Source organism: Scardinius erythrophthalmus (assembly GCF_964197995.2).
Source record: "Scardinius erythrophthalmus genome assembly, chromosome: 13".
In the NCBI taxonomy this organism is placed as follows: domain Eukaryota; kingdom Metazoa; phylum Chordata; class Actinopteri; order Cypriniformes; family Leuciscidae; genus Scardinius; species Scardinius erythrophthalmus.
The window spans coordinates 4290298-4308983 of NC_138233.1; the positions used below are offsets into that span (position 1 = coordinate 4290298).

The 18686-nt window shown below is 34.8% G+C and overlaps 1 protein-coding gene across 1 annotated transcript in view; it reads right to left on the reverse strand.

Annotated features, from left to right (window-relative positions):
• Window positions 1–8581: 8581 nt before the first annotated feature.
• slc16a2 (solute carrier family 16 member 2) overlaps window positions 8582–18686 on the reverse strand; it is a 41047-nt gene continuing 30942 nt past the window's right edge. Inside the window, exons 4-7 of the mRNA XM_081382417.1 lie at window positions 16226–16369; window positions 15398–15626; window positions 11306–11547; window positions 8582–9852 (exon numbers count right to left, since the gene is read on the reverse strand). Of these exons, the coding sequence (XP_081238543.1) occupies window positions 11327–11547; window positions 15398–15626; window positions 16226–16369 (594 nt within the window). The 3' untranslated portion in view covers window positions 8582–9852; window positions 11306–11326. The remainder of the gene's footprint in view (window positions 9853–11305; window positions 11548–15397; window positions 15627–16225; window positions 16370–18686) is intronic.

Sequence of the window (18686 nt, forward strand, 5' to 3'; positions counted from 1 at the left end):
CGACAATTATTTTTGTCATAATCGTACAGCCCTACAGTCATGAAAATATTCGTAGACTAGGCTATCTTTGGTAGCAAGACTGTGACAACGGCCATCTTTGAACCTGTATCTTTCATCCGGAACAGACCAAAATCATACAATGTGTACCGGCATTACAAGTAATGAGTTATAGGTGATGCTCTTCTCATTCCTGTCTGTATACGTAAAGTCCTCTAAAGGCCAAACACACACAAGACATCATCTTCGTGACCATATATTTCCACACAGGTTGGAACTGCTTATTATTTACGAGAAATTCATCATCAGCCTCTTAAAGCACTAAAAGCAGATCTGGAAATAATATCCTGAACTTCAGTGTATAAATAGCTTTTTGGGGCTTCTGTGATGGATTTAGACTGAGATTTTGTGTTTCTCTGGAATTGCTGTGAAGAAATGCTGAAGATCATCTAACTATTTGCATTTAGTTTTAAACAGGTATTATTATTATTATTATTATTTCAGATTAGAGATAAACAAGTCAGTAAATGACAAAGCAATGCCAGTTAAATGTGTCACATGTTATGATATAAATGGACATTTACTTGGAAACTTACTTGAAAAAGCTTATTTTTTTCTTGACAGGGTGTGAGAATTTCAAGGGACGAAGAAAAATAAGAAGAACTGAAAGATAATAATTTTAGCTTGTTTCCACCATGAAATAAAACCTTTTTTTATTCATATATTTGTTGAACATTAATAGAAAGTCATAACCGAAAGAAAGATTTACAAAGACTGAGATTACATTCAATTTTCACATCACATTCTACACAACATAAGTAAAGGCCCTTTCACACCGGATGCGTAACGAAAAAGCGAAACGAAAAAGCGAATAGTTCGTGTGCGAATAGTTCGCATCAAAACCATTCACATCAGCCGCGACGCGAATTTGCGACGTCTGTGACGTTCAGAGAGCTTCAACATTCCAAAACTTTCGCGCGAATCGCGCCGACAGCTGAGAAAACATGGACACATCATCATCATCATCATCATCATCCAGTCATAGTCATAGCATCCAGTGAAGACGAGCTTTTCATTTTATTTAAAAGACAGAAAAGAAGGTTTTGGGTGCACCCAATCTTACAGAACAGAAAGTCTGAAGGGGAGTATGCTTATGTGCAGTTTTTTTTTTTTGCGTCTTCAACAGTGCGTTTTGTAATGTAACTACACATTACATGTAACACACGAAGTAAGTTAAAAATCATTCGACTAGAAATATCACACAAATATTCGACTAGAAATATCACACAAAGAATGTATAGTATAGCCTACTAAAAGCAGCCCTAAATAGTCTCACTGCATTTTGTTACGTGTTCAAAGTAAACACGGTCTCTGTCTCTATCTTTGACGATAATAGTGTTAGCTTTCTATCCCAAATGTAGTTTGGCCTGCTAGCCTACACAGCACAGGACTATCACACAACACACTCACAGTCGTGAAAACCGGTTGGTTGGCAATGCTACGCCACACATTGTCTTTCAAATCGTTGTCCTTGTAGTATGTGAATTAGCTGAAGCCTATTCTGTCGCCGCAAAGTAAAAAAAAAAATCGACATCGAAGCGAAAAAAATAAAAGTCGTTTTTTCGCCTCAGCACATTCGCGTTCGGTGTGGAAGCGCTCATTACACAAACAGCTGATCAAAAAATAAACCCATCGCGCGAATTATTCGTGCGTCAAAATCGCGTCCAGTGTGAAAGGGCCTTAAGTTAAAGAAAGGAAAGAAAAACTAAATAAGTAAAGGAATAAAAGAAGTAGAGGAGTATATATATATATATATATATATATATATATATATATATATATATATATATATATATATATCCCTCTCAATGTCTCCAAATATAGGCTATTAGAAATTCCTCTTTAAAAACCAATAAACGAAAATGTAAGCAAAATGTCAAATTTCAGCAAAAGCAACAAGATACATTTTTACCAAAAAATAAAAACTAATAAATACAAAAATGGCTTTTCTCTCATTTTTTAGAACTATAATTTGGACATTACAACCTGCAATTGCAAGTTATATCTTGCTCATAATTCTAAGGAAAAAACATGTCAGAACTGAGAGGTCACAATAAATAACCTTTTTTTTATTCTGTGGCGGAAACAAGCTTTCATTAAAGAGAGAATGACACAGAGGCACGTAAGAGTGAATATCATCTAGTAAGTAGCCTAATGCAGTTTGGACTTCATGAGGAAATCTACTCAACATTATAGCCTAATGCTGACTATATGTGCCTGGAATGAATTCATTATGTCATTTCACTCTGTCAGCACGTGACTCTCATGAACTCCGTCTGAATGCAAGCAGGAGACTCCATTGCATGTGTCATTCTGGTATATATAGACCTAATTATAATTTATTCAAAGTAAGGAGAATTTAATTTGAAACTGCACCAAAATCGTGTCTGATTGCATACGGCTTTGATATGATATAGTTGATATGGTAGCAGTGGTAAGTGTTTCTGTGAGGTTCATGTTGCTTTACCGGTCCAAGACAAAACTTTTATTTAAAAAACAGTCTTAGATTTCGTCGTGTAAAGTCCTTTTGACCAGGGGCAAAAACGGAGACCACAGCTGGCTGGTGAATGATTTTGAATTAGACAGACAATGAGCGCCACCTGTTGGTGCAAAGGTGTCACTACAGTTCTCCGCCTTTTACATAATTTCATTTTAAAGATTAATTTCTAGATTATTTTAGTTTAATATGTCAGACAAGATCATGTATGTCAGTTATGCTAGTGAGTACCTTTGTTTCTAGGTCAGATGTTCATGAAAGCGAGGCTGTTGAGGGATAGACTTGACGTGTTTTCAATGGCATCTGCAGTAAACAGCTGTATAAAGCTCCTTCATCACTTATAATTGTCCACAGCTCATGTTGTCAGGAGATTTTTTATCTACTGACATTTCTTAGAAATACATTTTTGCAGCGGTTTGACTGTTAATTGACTAGTTAATTTAGACATAATGGAAACTCGTCGCCTTTCGACATTGATTAAAATAGGCCTTTTATGTGATTTGTGCGAATCTGAGGAGTTTTTATCTTGAGGGGGATTTATATGAACCTGTATCTGAAGGAAATTGACTGTCTTCATGACAAATTCGCTACCATTTTCCCCATCTTACCATGTGCACAGGAGTAGCCTAATCACTCTTCTTTTCCATAAAATGCCAGCCGTTTTTTTGTTCAGACCAACGCATAGTTGGTTCTGATTGGTTGGGTCGCATTCGAAAGTCCCCGAAATCAAAATTGAAGTTTTTGGCTTTTAGTATGAATATGTTGAATATGAATATGTCACTTGTCATCAGATTTTCTGTCCAATCAAATGCTCTCTAGAATCTGAAGCCCCGCCCCCTACATTTTAAAGGAACGCAAAATGGCTGCGACTTTCAATGGACTTCAAACATACACCTGTAACCTCATTGCATAAAAATTAAAATAAATATTTTAACTGCCTAACCGTTTTATAAAAGCAATAAGCCCTGTGAAGCCGTGGTTTACAGTGAATTTCGAACAGCTAAGGGCATTGTCAAAACTTGTATTATTTGAAATGTAAAGTTGATCAAATCGTCATTTTACCTGATGTTGTTTCAGAAGTACGTCACTGCTACCTAAACAACAGAGGCTAAAGTTTTATTCTAACATCAGAATATTCCGGAAAGGTTTCACCTGCTGATTCCAAGACTTTTTTTTCAAAGAAAAACATTTGCAATATTATGTAGGCATACCCAGTTGATTATTATGAACCAGGATAAAAAGAGGAGTAATAATGCTACATTTTTTTAGATCAAGTCTTGCACAAAAGGCTTAACCAACATCTCAAATATTTCCTGTAAGTTCATGGAAGTTTTCCATTTTTTTTTCTCGCTAAACTTAACATTGCACACACACACACACACACACACACACACATGCCCTTCCAAACACTTTAAACAGCTCTGAGTATAGGTTAGTTTACTCTGCAGCTCTCAGAGCAGAAAGGACTGTACAGAATAAACACGTATAATGAAAAGTCATAATTTCTCTTGACTTTAGGACATAAACAGAGGCCTTTTTTCATCCATTTTGTTTGCAGTGGGGCCTGGTTTCCTGCAAAATGCAGTTTAAAATATTAAAGTCCCCCTGTAGTCAATCATGTTATCCCTTAAAACTCATCTTTAATCACCAAAATGAGACATTTAAACGTTTTGTCCTTCAAAAAAAAAAATCATGTCTTAAAATATCTTGAATGTAACTCGACACCCTTGCCTCATTTAATATATGCGATTCTATGAATATGCAAATGAGCCCCGCCTCCACTCACTCACTCAGCTCAGAGATCCACTGGTTGACGATCACACGTTGATCTGATTGGTTACAAGGTACTTTGTGACGTCAGAAACACCAGCGATTTCAAAGCGTGTTTTTGAGACTGTCTTTGGTTCACAGCAGTTTTAAAGAGAAAATACTCAGCAATGGTGTCGACTTATGAATTTACACATGATTTGCATGATTAGCATATTAAAAACACCACATAGACATATAAACAACATTAAAAACTAGATTTTTTTAGACTTTAACAATCATGTTGTCAATGAATTGAGAGCAAATACTGTTACAATTGGTGTGTATTAAGTTTATTGTTGGTTGAATAGAAAACAAAAAAAAATTACAGGAGCAAAAAAATTTTTTCACATGAACACAAAATTACATTTCTAGCAGCTCAGCTTCAATAATCCTATAAAATCCCTAATTTTTCATGATGATGAGGATGATGATGATGATTGAGGTTCAGAAAACAAGTGCTGCAGTTGTGTGAAGTGAGAACAGTTGAGTGAGAAAGAGAAAAACAATGCGAGGCGTTTTACTGCACTTTACTGACCTGTCATGGTAGTTCAGAATGAGAAATGGCTGTTAATTGAAGCCCTATATCGCCTGTATCAGGCTTTATAGCATGTGTCGCTATAGTACACGTAAGCACCGGGTGGGACAGACACTCTCAGACACAATATGTACAAGAGGTCACTGTGTTTGACCTCTCCCCGACCCCTAGAGGTCAACTCTGGTTTATCTATGTATGCATATATGAGAAATGTACTTAAATGTAAGTACAGTTTTTGTTGTGTTGACAACTGTAAACGATATAATTGAGACGCCTGGTGGAAATACAGTTTAGAGTATTTGTAGACACATCAGAAAGTGCAGAAAGCAGTCAAAAGTATCGATCCCAAAGCTAAAGAGACCTTTACTGTGTTTGCGCATCAGTTCAACATTTACAGAAAAATGAAGATTATTGCGTCCCCTAGATTAGATTCCTTTTGCAATATGCAGGAAAACAAACAGATGAATAAAAGTTGGATATAAACTGGCCTTGAAAAACAGCATATATTGAAATGCATCAAGTGGACGGGATAAAAAGGCAGTTTTGTGCGGTAAGAAAAAACAGAAATTGTTGTTTTTATTGGTCGTCATGTAACAGTATTTACAACCTTTTGTACTCGAGTGAGATGAAACAGGATAAAAAAAAAATTTGATAATGCAAAAAAAAAAAAAAAAAATGTTGCACAATAATTTACTGGATCATATAAAGTTGAACATTACATACCAGAAAGAAGTTGGGTGGTTGGAGGTTAAAAAATAAAAGATTTCTCACAAAAGCCTTAATCTTTAAATGTCTAGACGGTTCAAATGAACTAATAAAAGACAAGAGAGAGAGAGAGACAGACAAAACACATTCCCTACATACAAGTTTGGCTGAAACCGGACAAAAGCGTTAATGGAAGACATAAGCGGCGTGAAGGCAAGAGCATCTGAAATTAACGTGAGCGGAAATGTCGCTCAATTATCATTTGTTTAAGGAACACTTACTTTAGGACCATCAATATTTGACATTATTTTCATTTTCATAAATGAAGCATTTTCCTGCCCTATTATTATTACTGTAATGCAAAAAAAAACATTTCAGTCTTGTTACTGTAAGGTGAAAATGATTGTCAGATTAGTTGTATTGCCAATTATATATATATATATATATCATTATATTTATTGTTTTTTCAATATGAACTAGATGTGTTTTTTCTTGAGGTCCACCCAAATATTCATGCTCTAAATTCCATTATTGATAACAAGTGTTGCATAACAGAGATTTATGAATCCAGCGTGCAATAATACGCAGGCGGGTGATGAAAAATGAAAAACGTCTGCACTCCCTGAGTTTCTGAACGTGTCTGTCTGTCTCTCTCGTTCTTTGTCTCCGTCTCTCACGCATATAAAAACACACCCATCAGTAAAAAAAATGGCACGAACAAAACTCTAAGGAGAGATTTTACCGTTTGGATGATCAGGTAGAGAGAGAGACACAGGAATCATGGCTTTCAGATCCATGAATCCGCACAAACAAACCCACTGCAGGAGACTAATCAACACAGACTAAACGCACCAGGGTCCGACAGGTGTCATTACGTAACCATAAAACAGACTTCTGAGGTATGCACGATTACTTCTCTTTCCAATAAAGACATTAACGCTGCTTGTCTGGTTTCCAGTCCAAATATCTACAAATTCTTAAATCAAGATGCATTTACTAGATAGGTAAAATTAGATCAAATTAGATAAGATATTATGTCTTGTTTTCCGGGGGAATTAATCAAAATGAATTGAGTTTTTGCTTAAAACAAGCTAAATTATCTGCCAATGGGGTGAGAAATATAGGCTAGTTAATTCAAACAGAAACAAGATTATTTTTCTTACCACATGGACAGATCATTTTGCTTGTTTTAAACAGAAACTCACTTCATTTTGATTTATTTCCCCAGAAAACAAGACATAATATCTTATGGCATTACTACTTTAGTAAATACATCTTGATTTAAGATTTTTTGGGATATTTGGACTGGAAACAAGACAAAAATACTAAGTAAGAAAAGCATTTTTTGCAGTGAATCAATCAGTTCAGCTAAACAAGCATCTTTAGTCACCAGAAAACATGATCACACAGTACTAAAATCTGAAGAGGTGTCTAGTGGTCTGGTGAAACCTGCAGGATTGAGGCAGTTTGGTTAAGATCGTGACCATATCGTTTGCTTTTTAAACAGGCCATCTAATGAGTTCTGAGAAAAATGTACCCGAAACGAGGTTAATTAGCTCATACGGACAGAAACCGCTGGGGCTTCTGGGAAATAACCGACAAAAGTACAGCATACGTGCAAAAGAGAGGAACTACAGCTCTGTTCCAAATACTAGCGAGACCGAGACAAAATCCTAACCATCATACAACTGCACAAAAGACTGATGGGAAATGCTCTGAATAGGCAAACGGCACAGTTTTACAGTTTGATATCAGCATGTTTCTAAAGCCAAATGTATACTTCAGTCTGATTTTTTTGTCTGTGCACAACAGCGCATGCGCAAGGTGAGTGTGGAGACAGAAGAGTCCACTAGGTGGCAATACGCAGCTGTGATGTATTGTGCAATAGTCGAAGAAGAGATACAAAACAACACACTGGTCCAAGAACCGTAAACAAAGCATTCAAAAATGTTCGATACCGATACCGGTTCCTGAACGATACTTTTTTTTATACCAATTTTATGAAATCCGTTTTTATCAAGATTACATTAAAGGAACACGCCGACTTTTTGGGACTTTAGCTTATTCACCGTATCCACCAGAGTTAGATAAGTCCACACACACCCTTCTCATCTCCGTGCGTGCCGTAACTCTGTCTGACGCACCCACCGCTAGCCTAGCTTAGCACAAAAACTGGAGGTAAATGGCTCCAGCTAGCATACTGCTCCGACAAAATAACGCCAACATTCTCCTATTTACATGTTGTGATGTATATAGTCACAGTAGTAGCAGTGCTTCACCTTCTGAGAATATAGTTCCCAGTATGTATACGGTTAGAAGATGGCTGTGTCTCATGTGAACTTGTTATTTTGTCACTTATTGGGAGCGGTATGCTAGCTGGAGCCATTTACCTCCAGTCTTTGTGCTAAGCTAGGCTAGCGGTGGGTGCGTCAGACAGAGTTACGGCACGCACGGAGATGAGAAGGGTATGTGTGGACTTATCTAACTCTGGGGGATACGGTGAACAAGCTAAAGTCACAAAAAGTCGGCGTGTTCCTTTAAATATTACCCCCCAAAAAACTTTTTTTTAAGATTGACCTTTTTTTTTACAGACTCGGCGGAATATATGCCTCATCTAAAACAATCTATTTCTCTTAGATGAATTGTTATATCTCACTGGTTTTTGGAACAGAGATTGAGAAAAAGCTAATGACTGCTCTCACCAAACACGTCAGACATGTTTAAGTTATCGACCAAAACAAAGACACAATCAAAAGAAAAAAACAGCTTCAAATGTCATGTTCTTCACATAATAATTCACTGATACTCATAAACATGGCCCACTTTGTATAATACTACTTTGTTTTGCTTAGAGCAATCTGTTCTTTCCATTCTTAAACAGAATCACAGATATGACAGTTTTACAGTTCAGATCACGCTTTGATTGTCTTCATAAGAGCCTCAAAGTCCATTCAATTCAAATGCCAGATTTTTTTTTTCAATGTAACAAACGAGACACAATACATATAACCAAAATATAAATTCTTAAAAAAATACAATAAATGGGAGTCAAATGTGGAAAAAAGACACATATTTAGATTTTTAAAAACATAGTTCTAGCAAATGTAGTGATTCTGTCCTTGAGTGGATCTCACAAAAAAAAAAAAAAAAAAAAGTCGATATATGTCTGGGTCATATTTTACCCTAAAAATAAGAAATTATATTTTGCATAAACGGTGGTATAGGATTTGCATCAAAACAATTTTCACTCAGAAATGACAAGTAGCACATTGGATTAAACATGACGTTTTTAAGTAAAAAATAATATAAAAAAGTATTTTCTCCTATAATCTGTTTAATTTACAACTTCACAAAATATTTTTTTATAGTCTGGTATTCGTTGTACTGATTTAATTTATTCATCCGGATTTGATGTCTTTGTTTGCTGTATTGTGATGATGAAAATAAGATTGTTTTCGCATTATATCAATTTGGTGGAAATTGTCACAAAGCAAAACAAAACAAAAATTATGCAAAATATAATTTCGAATTATTTTCTTTATTGATTCCTAACTCTACGGATGCTTTAGTTTTCATCTGGCTCAAGGCTCATGGCACAGTTTGTGAACTCCTTAGTGCATAGCTGATCACTGAACTAAATCTAGGAGATATAACTAAGGACAGAAGATTATTAAAAAAAAAAAAATACATAAAAATGATTCCTCGTTTAATGTGCATTTCTACATAATTCATAAGCGATACGCTAACAGCTTCGGTACGGTATGCTAAAATAAATCACGGCTGAGGTTATCAATGTCGATAGCAGAAAGTGCACGAAGAAAGACGGATTTTTCTCATAAAATCTTACGCTAAAAAAAACTAAAGCATACAAATCTGATTTGCATAATCTAGAAAATAAACGGAAATAAAGATCTACAGTATCAAGCTCTTTTTTTCTCTGTAAAACACGTCAAATTGATGAAGGTTTTGTTTTCCTTTTTAAAGGTCCAAATTGAAGCGATGGCTCCCGCACTACCTGAGCTCTCCATTCAGTTTCCGCTCGAAAACGAGCCGGTGATTTCGGCACGGATCCGCATTGGGAAGTCGTTCAGTCGCTTCGGGAGCTGGTGGAAACGGCAGCGTGGGATTGGACGATCACATCTCCTCTCCGGCACAGAAGAAGAGCAAGGGGGAAAGCCTTGAGACCTCGAGTTTGATTAGAGACAAGCAAAGAGGAGATACACCATCTCTGACACACACTGATGAATCCCTGCAGAGAGAGAGAGGAACAACAGACGTCACACACACACAAGCTGGGGTTCCAGTTTTTCATGTCACACATCAAATATTAAGCTTGAGCAGCCCTTTATCTATCTCAGATGTAAAGAGTCAGAGTCCAAAATTAACTTTTTTGGCAATCGCAAGCCATTACGGTAACACTTTATTTTACAATGTCCTCGTTACATATGTTACATGTACTTACCATAGTAATAACAGTCAATTATGCATAATAACATGCAATTAACACTCAACCTAATCCTACCCTAACCCTACAGTAAGTACATGTAGTTGCTTAATATTACTCAGTGTTTAAATATATAATTACACTGTAACAATGCCACCTTAAAATAAAGTGTAACCCATTTCTAAGCAATTCTGCAATTTATTTATTTTCGTATATAGTGGACCGCATTGAAAACCAGCTATTAAATAAAAAACAGGAATACGTTTTTGAATTTTTTAACAATTTAAAAGGAAGAAATGCATATTGAGTTTTTTTTATACTGTAAAACAAATCTGAAATTTACGGTAAAAAAAAAAACAGCAGCATTTTAAGTTTGACTGATTTAACTTAAATTGACAGTTTTAAAAAAAATTAAGTGATATATGATGTTAAAATACCAACCTTCTGAAATACAATATATATATATATATATATTTTTTTTTTTTTTTTAAATTAAGTGATATATGATGTTAAAATACCAACCTTCTGAAATACTAAACTATTTTTTTTTACCTTTATAATACACTGACAATCATCAAAAATACACATGTGGTAGAGAGAAAGCCACATGATAAATCGAAGGCCACATACACATTACAGTTCAATTTGGGAAATTTTCACCTTTTAGTGTTTTAGTGTTTAATCCTGTTCTGTACACATATAGCAATATATATATATATATATATATATATATATATATATATATATATAAACTACATAACATACTACATACTATATAAAAATTAAACTACAATTAACATGAAAACTAAAACTATAAAAGCTCATTAAAAAAACTTTAATAAAACTAAAATAACACTGCTAGCAATTCGTGTTTTTTCCTGCTGTAAATTGTGGTTACACTTTATTTTAAGGTGTCATTGTTTCAGTGTAATTATATATTTAAGCACTGAGTAGGCTAATATTAATCAACTACATGTACTTACTGTAGGGTTAGGGTAGGATTAGGGTTTGGTTGAGGGTTAGTTGCATGTAATTATGCATAATTTACTGTTATTACTACGGTAAGTACATGTAACATATGTAACAAGGACACTGTAAAATTTGTGTTACCTACATTTTATATATATATATATACATTGTATTGTATGTCCCCTTACATTTATTACAGTTTGTAAGCGTATGGAATATAAGGAAGCTAATCCGTAGCCAATTAGCATCTTTTTAATGCATTTTTCCAGTCTTTTACAGTAGCTGCTACCTTTGTGTGTGTGTGTGGGCTTCATATGTGCGTCTCCATGTCGGTGTATCCTGGCAGCATGTCTCCGTTGGAGCAGTTCTTCAACATCTTGTCCATGCTGGGGTCGTTGACCTCTTTCTGCCGCCTCTGCGCGCGACGGTGCACCAGAGGCACGAAGAACATCACGATTCCCCCCACTATTGGAGGAATCCCAGCCAGATAAAACGCCACGTCGTAGTTTTTAAAATGGTCGTGAAGAAGGCCTTAGAAAGAAGATGTGATGTAGAAAAAACAACATTATCACAAAATGTTCGATGAGGTAAAGGTCTAGTTCAGGCTAAAGAGCCTCTCATATAACCCCAGGAGAATATATTTAGATATAAAGGAAATGTTGTTACTATTATTGTTGCAAGCTTTAAATAACTGTTTATTAAATAATTCCAGAGGTCAAGCAAATATATATATTTGTATTTACTTTACCTCTGGAACAGGATGAATATATATATATATATATATATATATATATATATATATATATATATATATATATATATATATATATATATATATATATATATATATATATTAGGGCTGTCAAAAGATTAATCGTGATTAATCGCATCCAAAATAAAAGTTTGTGTTTACATAATATATGTGTGCGTACTGTGTATAATTATTTTGTATATATAAATACACACACATGTATGTATATATTTAAGAAATATTTGCATACATATACTGTATATATGTATATATAATTTATATTATATATAAATATATATTTTTTATATATAAATTACACATTTTTCTTAAATATATACAAGCATGTATTTATATATTCAAATTTAATTATACACAGTACACACACATATATTATGTAAACACAAACTTTTATTTTGGATGCGATTAATCGCGATTAATCTTTTGACAGCCCTAATATATATATATATATATATATATATATATATATATTTACACATACTACATCCAGATGTGGAGAATATATTTCTATTTTTTTGTAAATGTTTAATATTTTCCTCATATATTTATATGATTTATATGATGGAAATATTAAAAAACACAAACAAATTGAAACATTGTCCATTGTCTATGTGTAAAAAATATATATATGTATAGATATATATATAGATGTGTTTTTGTGACATTTGTGCACTGTTAAAAGCGCAAACTTGTTTTCTTTCTTTTTGTTACATGATTTATATTTTATATATTTCTTGGACATTCTTGTCATACCACTAGTAAAATTATTTGTGTGTGTGTGTGTGTGTGTGTGTGTGTGTGTGTGTGTGTGTGTGTGTGTGTGTGTGTGTGTGTGTGTGTGTGTGTGTGTGTGTGTGTGTGTGTGTGTGTGTGTGTGTGTGTGTGTGTGTGTGTGTGTGTGTGTGTGTGTGTGTGAAAATGAAAAATCAAAAGAAAAGTTAAAAGAAAATAAAGATCTCCTTTAGAATAACATAAGACAGAGATGAAAGTAAATGATGAAAATTTCATGTTGACTTTAAATAAAAAGACAGCTAAAGAATGGAACTAATGCGATTCAAATTCAACTGAGACTTCCCACTATGACCGCCACATTAAAATGCTCTCGATTTCAATATCCTTCTCCAGGGGTTTCAATGAGGCTTGAGGTCTGGAACGAATCTCAAGCAAAACAACTACACCAGCGGTTCAGACTCTGGTAAGATTCTCCCCAAAAGATATAAGACCACTTGAAACTTAAATAAATAGACATTTAGAAGTCCGATCACGGTTCCAAGTGTGTGAAATAACAGCATGTGACGGCCAATCCAAACCTATATTCGTAATGCTCCTGCCGGGAAGGCCAACGCTTTGAAACGAGATCCTGTGAATGATGCTTCAGGTTCTCAGCGTTCCTGAATCTGACCCGGAGTTCTGACAGGTAACGTCAGTATTTTACAAATGAACCTTGAGACCTGCAAATATAAGGTCCATTTACTGGAGTACAAGTAGATGTTATAATGTCTAATGCTTCAAAATGAAAGCTTAGATTTGGATTGGGAACTGAAAACATATGGAGACCGTCGCTGAACAAGAGCATTTATGTCAACAGTCCAAAATAAATATGCTCATGGGGAGACCTTGGAATTTACCCTCCAAAATAAATCTTATTCCTGTCCACCGGACGCATAAACTGGGAAAACACTTAGCCTGTTGTGTGTGTGTGTGTGTGTGTGTGTGTGTGTGTGTGTGTCTTATCTGGGAAACGCAGCCAAGATCAGCATGCTGGCTGATTAAATCACATATTCATTATTTATCTACAAGTTTTATATAAAGATTTTATTGTGGCTTTGGATGGAAATTAGTTACGCTGCATGGAAGAGAGGAATTCCCTTGCAGCACAAAGACCATTGAGCAAAAAATAAATTAATTATATATATATATATATATATATACACACTACCATTCAAAAGTTTGGGGTCAGTAAGATTTTTTTATGTTTTTGATACAAGTCTATGGAAGCTTGTTTCCACCACAGAATAAAAAATAAAAAAGGTAATTGCGACTTTTTTATCTCACAATTCTGACTTTTTATCTCATTATTGCGTGATATAAAGTCGCAATTGTGTTATAAAGTCCATTTCTAAGGAAAAAAAGACTGACTTTTTTCTCAGAATCGCATTTTCATATCTTGCAATTCTGACTATAACACACAATTGCGACTTTATATCACACAATTCTGTCTTTATAACACAATTGTGACTTTATATCACACAATTCTGACTTCATAACACACAATTGCGACTTTATATGGCACAATTCTGTCTTTATAACACAATTGCGACTTTATATCACACAATTCTGTCTTTATAACACAATTGTGACTTTATATCACACAATTCTGTCTTTATATCACACAATTCTGACTTTATATCACACAATTGCGACTTTATATCACACAATTCTGACTTTATAACACAATTGTGACTATATCACACAATTCTGACTTTATAACACACAATTGCGACTTTATATCACACAATTCCGTCTTTATAACACAATTGTGACTTTATATCACACAATTCTGTCTTTATATCACACAATTCTGACTTTATAACACACAATTGCGACTTTATATCACACAATTCTGACTTTATAACACACAATTGTGACTATATCACACAATTCTGACTTTATAACACACAATTGTGACTTTATATCACACAATTCTGACTTTATAACACACAATTGCGACTTTATATGGCACAATTCTGTCTTTATAACACAATTGCGACTTTATATCACACAATTCTGTCTTTATAACACAATTGTGACTTTATATCACACAATTCTGTCTTTATATCACACAATTCTGACTTTATAACACACAATTGCGACTTTATATCACACAATTCTGACTTTATAACACAATTGTGACTATATCACACAATTCTGACTTTATAACACACAATTGCGACTTTATATCACACAATTCCGTCTTTATAACACAATTGTGACTTTATATCACACAATTCTGACTTTATAACACACAATTGCGACTTTATATCACACAATTCTGTCTTTATAACACAATTGCGACTTTATATCACACAATTCTGTCTTTATAACACACAATTGCGACTTTATATCACACAATTCTGTCTTTATAACACAATTGCGACTTTATATCACACAATTCTGACTTTATAACACACAATTGCGACTTTATATCACACAATTCTGTCTTTATAACTCACAATTGCGACTTTATATCACACAATTCTGTCTTTATAACACAATTGCGACTTTATATCACACAACTCTGACTTTATAACACACAATTGCGACTTTATATCACACAATTCTGTCTTTATAACAGCGTGTTATAAAGTCAGAATTGTGTGATAGTGAATAGTGAGATGTAAAATCGCAATTGTGAGATAAAAGTCTCAATTGTCTTTTAAAATGTTTTATTCTGTGGCTGCACGTTAGCACTTGTTTATTGCCAAAAGTTCACCCAAAAATAAAAAATCATCATTATTTGCTCACCCTCATATTATATCACATTTTTACTGCAACGCATTCGCAGGACTTCTAAATAATCAGGTCATATGGTTATGAAATATGGCCCCTCACCTGCGAGTGGTGGTCCGGCTGTCATCGGTATGGCCATGAGGCCGAGGAGGTATCCGATGGCTTGAGACGCCTGCATCGGCCCGACCAGCTCGAAGGCGATGGGGGCCATGATGGTGATGAAACAGCCGTCACAGAAACCCATCAATACGAAAACCACAATCAGACCCTCGAACGTGGCGCACTGAGGTATCATCATCGACATCAGACCCAGCAATATGAACGAAGCCACCTACACACACATAAACACACACACTCGTCTAAGAACGTAGAAAGTTTGATCCATCAAACCTTAATTTAATCTAATACATTTAAGTAGAAAAATACCATAGAAAAGGGCTTTTATATATATATATAGGGCTATTATATACTGTATCAGGGCTGCTAACTTTTGAATTGAGCTTGGAGTGAGAATTATGGGGGGGGGGGTATATCAGCTGGTATTATTATTAAAGGTTATTTTTAAAATAACAACTCAAATATAATGTGGTTTTATTATAATAACAATGTTATAATATTTCAATGATATAAGTAAAAAATATAATAAATATGTAGCCTAATATAGTGCACATATTTAGCTAAATACTCCTCTCTATAGCTAGCCGTGTATATATTGAGATCATATGAAAAAGATTCTCATCACTAATGAGAAAAACTGATTCAACATTTGTTCCACTTCTAGAACATGCATATAGACCTTGAGAAACACTGACGCCACTGATGACCTTGTGACCTCGAGTGTCTCTGATTTCATTTCATGCTCTGGCGGCATCGCATCAGCGTTGCTGAATTCTTCCGGTTATGGAAATATTCATCACAAACATTCCGTACCTGCAAGTAGATTTTATTTACTCCGGGAATGAGGTCTCCGATCTTCCCAAACATCAGTCGACCAACTCCAGACGACGCTCCGATACACACGAGCAGAAGCCATTCCCTCTGAGTGTCTACAAACCGCTCCTTCACATGGCTCATCTGTACCGACACAGGAGATTAACATTACACATGCAGAATTATCTGTCTGTCTATCTACAGTATCTATAACTATCTATGATGTCTGTCTGTCTGTCTGTCTGTCTGTCTATCTATCTATCTATCTATCTATCATGCCTGTCTATCTATCTATCTATCTATCTATCTATCTATCTATCTATCTATCTATCTATCTATCTATCTATCTATCTATCTATCTATCTATCTATCTATCTATCTATCTATCTATCTATCTATCTGTCTATCTATCTATAATGTATATCTGTCTGTCTGTCTGTCTGTCTGTCTGTCTGTCTATCTATCTATCTATAATGTCTGTCTATCTATCTATCTATCTATAATGTCTGTCTATCTATCTATCTATCTATAATGTCTGTCTATCTATCTATCTATCTATCTATCTATCTATCTATCTATCTATCTATCTATCTATCTATCTATCTATCTATCTATCTATCTATCTATCTATCTATCTATCTATCTATCTATCTATCTATGTCTGTCTGTCTATCCAATATAAAAACAAAAATATGAATCAGCACAGCTGTTTTCAACACTGATAATAATCAGAAATGCTTCTTGAGCAGAAAATCAGCAAATTAGAACGATTTCTGAAGAAACAAAATGTTACTGAATCTGAAACAGAATTTCAGGAGATCCCACAGACAACATGGAACAATGTTAAAACCGAAACTCAATAACGTGACACCAGGAGTTAATGACGCTGAAAATTAAGCTTCCCATCACAGGAATAAGTTACGCCGTAAAAAGTATTAAAATAGAAAAAAGTTATTTTAAATTCCACAATATGTTTTGGTCAGCCTTGTTGAGCAGAGAAATAAAACAAAACAAAACGTACAAACCCCGAACTTTTGAACGATAGTCTGTCTGTCTGTTTGTCTAACATCAAATGATCTTTTTATAGCTCCACTCCACAGTATCTTGTCCAAACACATAAACATTAATCTCTGCTTGACACAGAAGTGCTAGTTAAGTGTGATTCCCATGACTTGGTAACCACCGCTGGACTGAACGGTTGGCTTTGTGTGGCCATCGTCTTTATCAAAGCCCCTTTTCTTCAGCCTCATCAACCACGCCATTAATGCAGCTCTGTGCTGGGAACACAGGAAAGCCAGCTATAAGTTGAATATTTCCGCTCATAGAAGCCCTTGTTGAGGTCATGGGGTTAAAAATAAAAAAAATCCTTTAGAAGCGTTTCCTGACCCTAGAGATCACAGCCTTTTGAAACCGGCTTGAATGAGAAAACCTTAGGGGCACTTCAAAAGCCATGAGATTTCACATTAAGGTTTAATGCGAAGGAAGGGCTTTCCTATTTCACCACAGAGCGGCGAGGGTCACACACACACACACACACACACACACACACACACACACACACACGTACAACAAAAGCCGGGACAAAGTGTTTACTTCTGTTCCGAAGCCTGAAAAAACACAACTGAAGGTGGAAGAGTGAGACTGAGGCGAGGGGGGAAAGGTCTCTCTCATTAACTTTATACACACACACACACACACACACACACACTCAGAAACACATCTGAAACACACACACACACATGTTGGCTAACTCGCACCTACCCAAATAAACACTTGCTTCAAACACATACCAACGTTTCGACATATAATCAACACAACACAATTGCAACAAATGCTCACATAAACACACACACTTCCAGTTTCCTTACATCTGTCTAAACCCTGCACTACATTTCACCACCGCTCAAAAGTCTGGGGTTGGTCAGATTTTTTATGCTTTTGAAAGTCTCTTCTGCTTACTAAGGCTGCATTTAATTGATCAAAAATACAGTAAAAACAGTAAAAATCTAAATATTATTATAATTTAAAATCCCTTTTTTCTATTTGAATATACAGTAAAGTGTAATTTATTCCTGTGATCAAAGCTGAATTTTCAGCATCATTACTCCAGTCTTCAGAGTCACATGACCCTTCAGAAATCACTCTAATATGATGATTTGATGCTCAAGAAACACTTATGATTATTAATACATATTTTTCAGGATATCTTGATGAATGGAAAGTTAAAACAAACAGCATTTATTTGAAGTAAGAATATTTTTTAAGAATGTAAATGTCTACCGACATTTTTTCCAGTAAAATAATAATTTTTACTGTAAAAAAAAAACTGTAAACATTTAGAAAAAAAATCTGTAAGTTTGCTACAGCACACGGATAATTTGAGCACATCCTCATAAACCACACTGAATTACTGTGTTTTAATGCGAAAGAGAAGGATCCATTTGCGTCACACTTTTCTTTC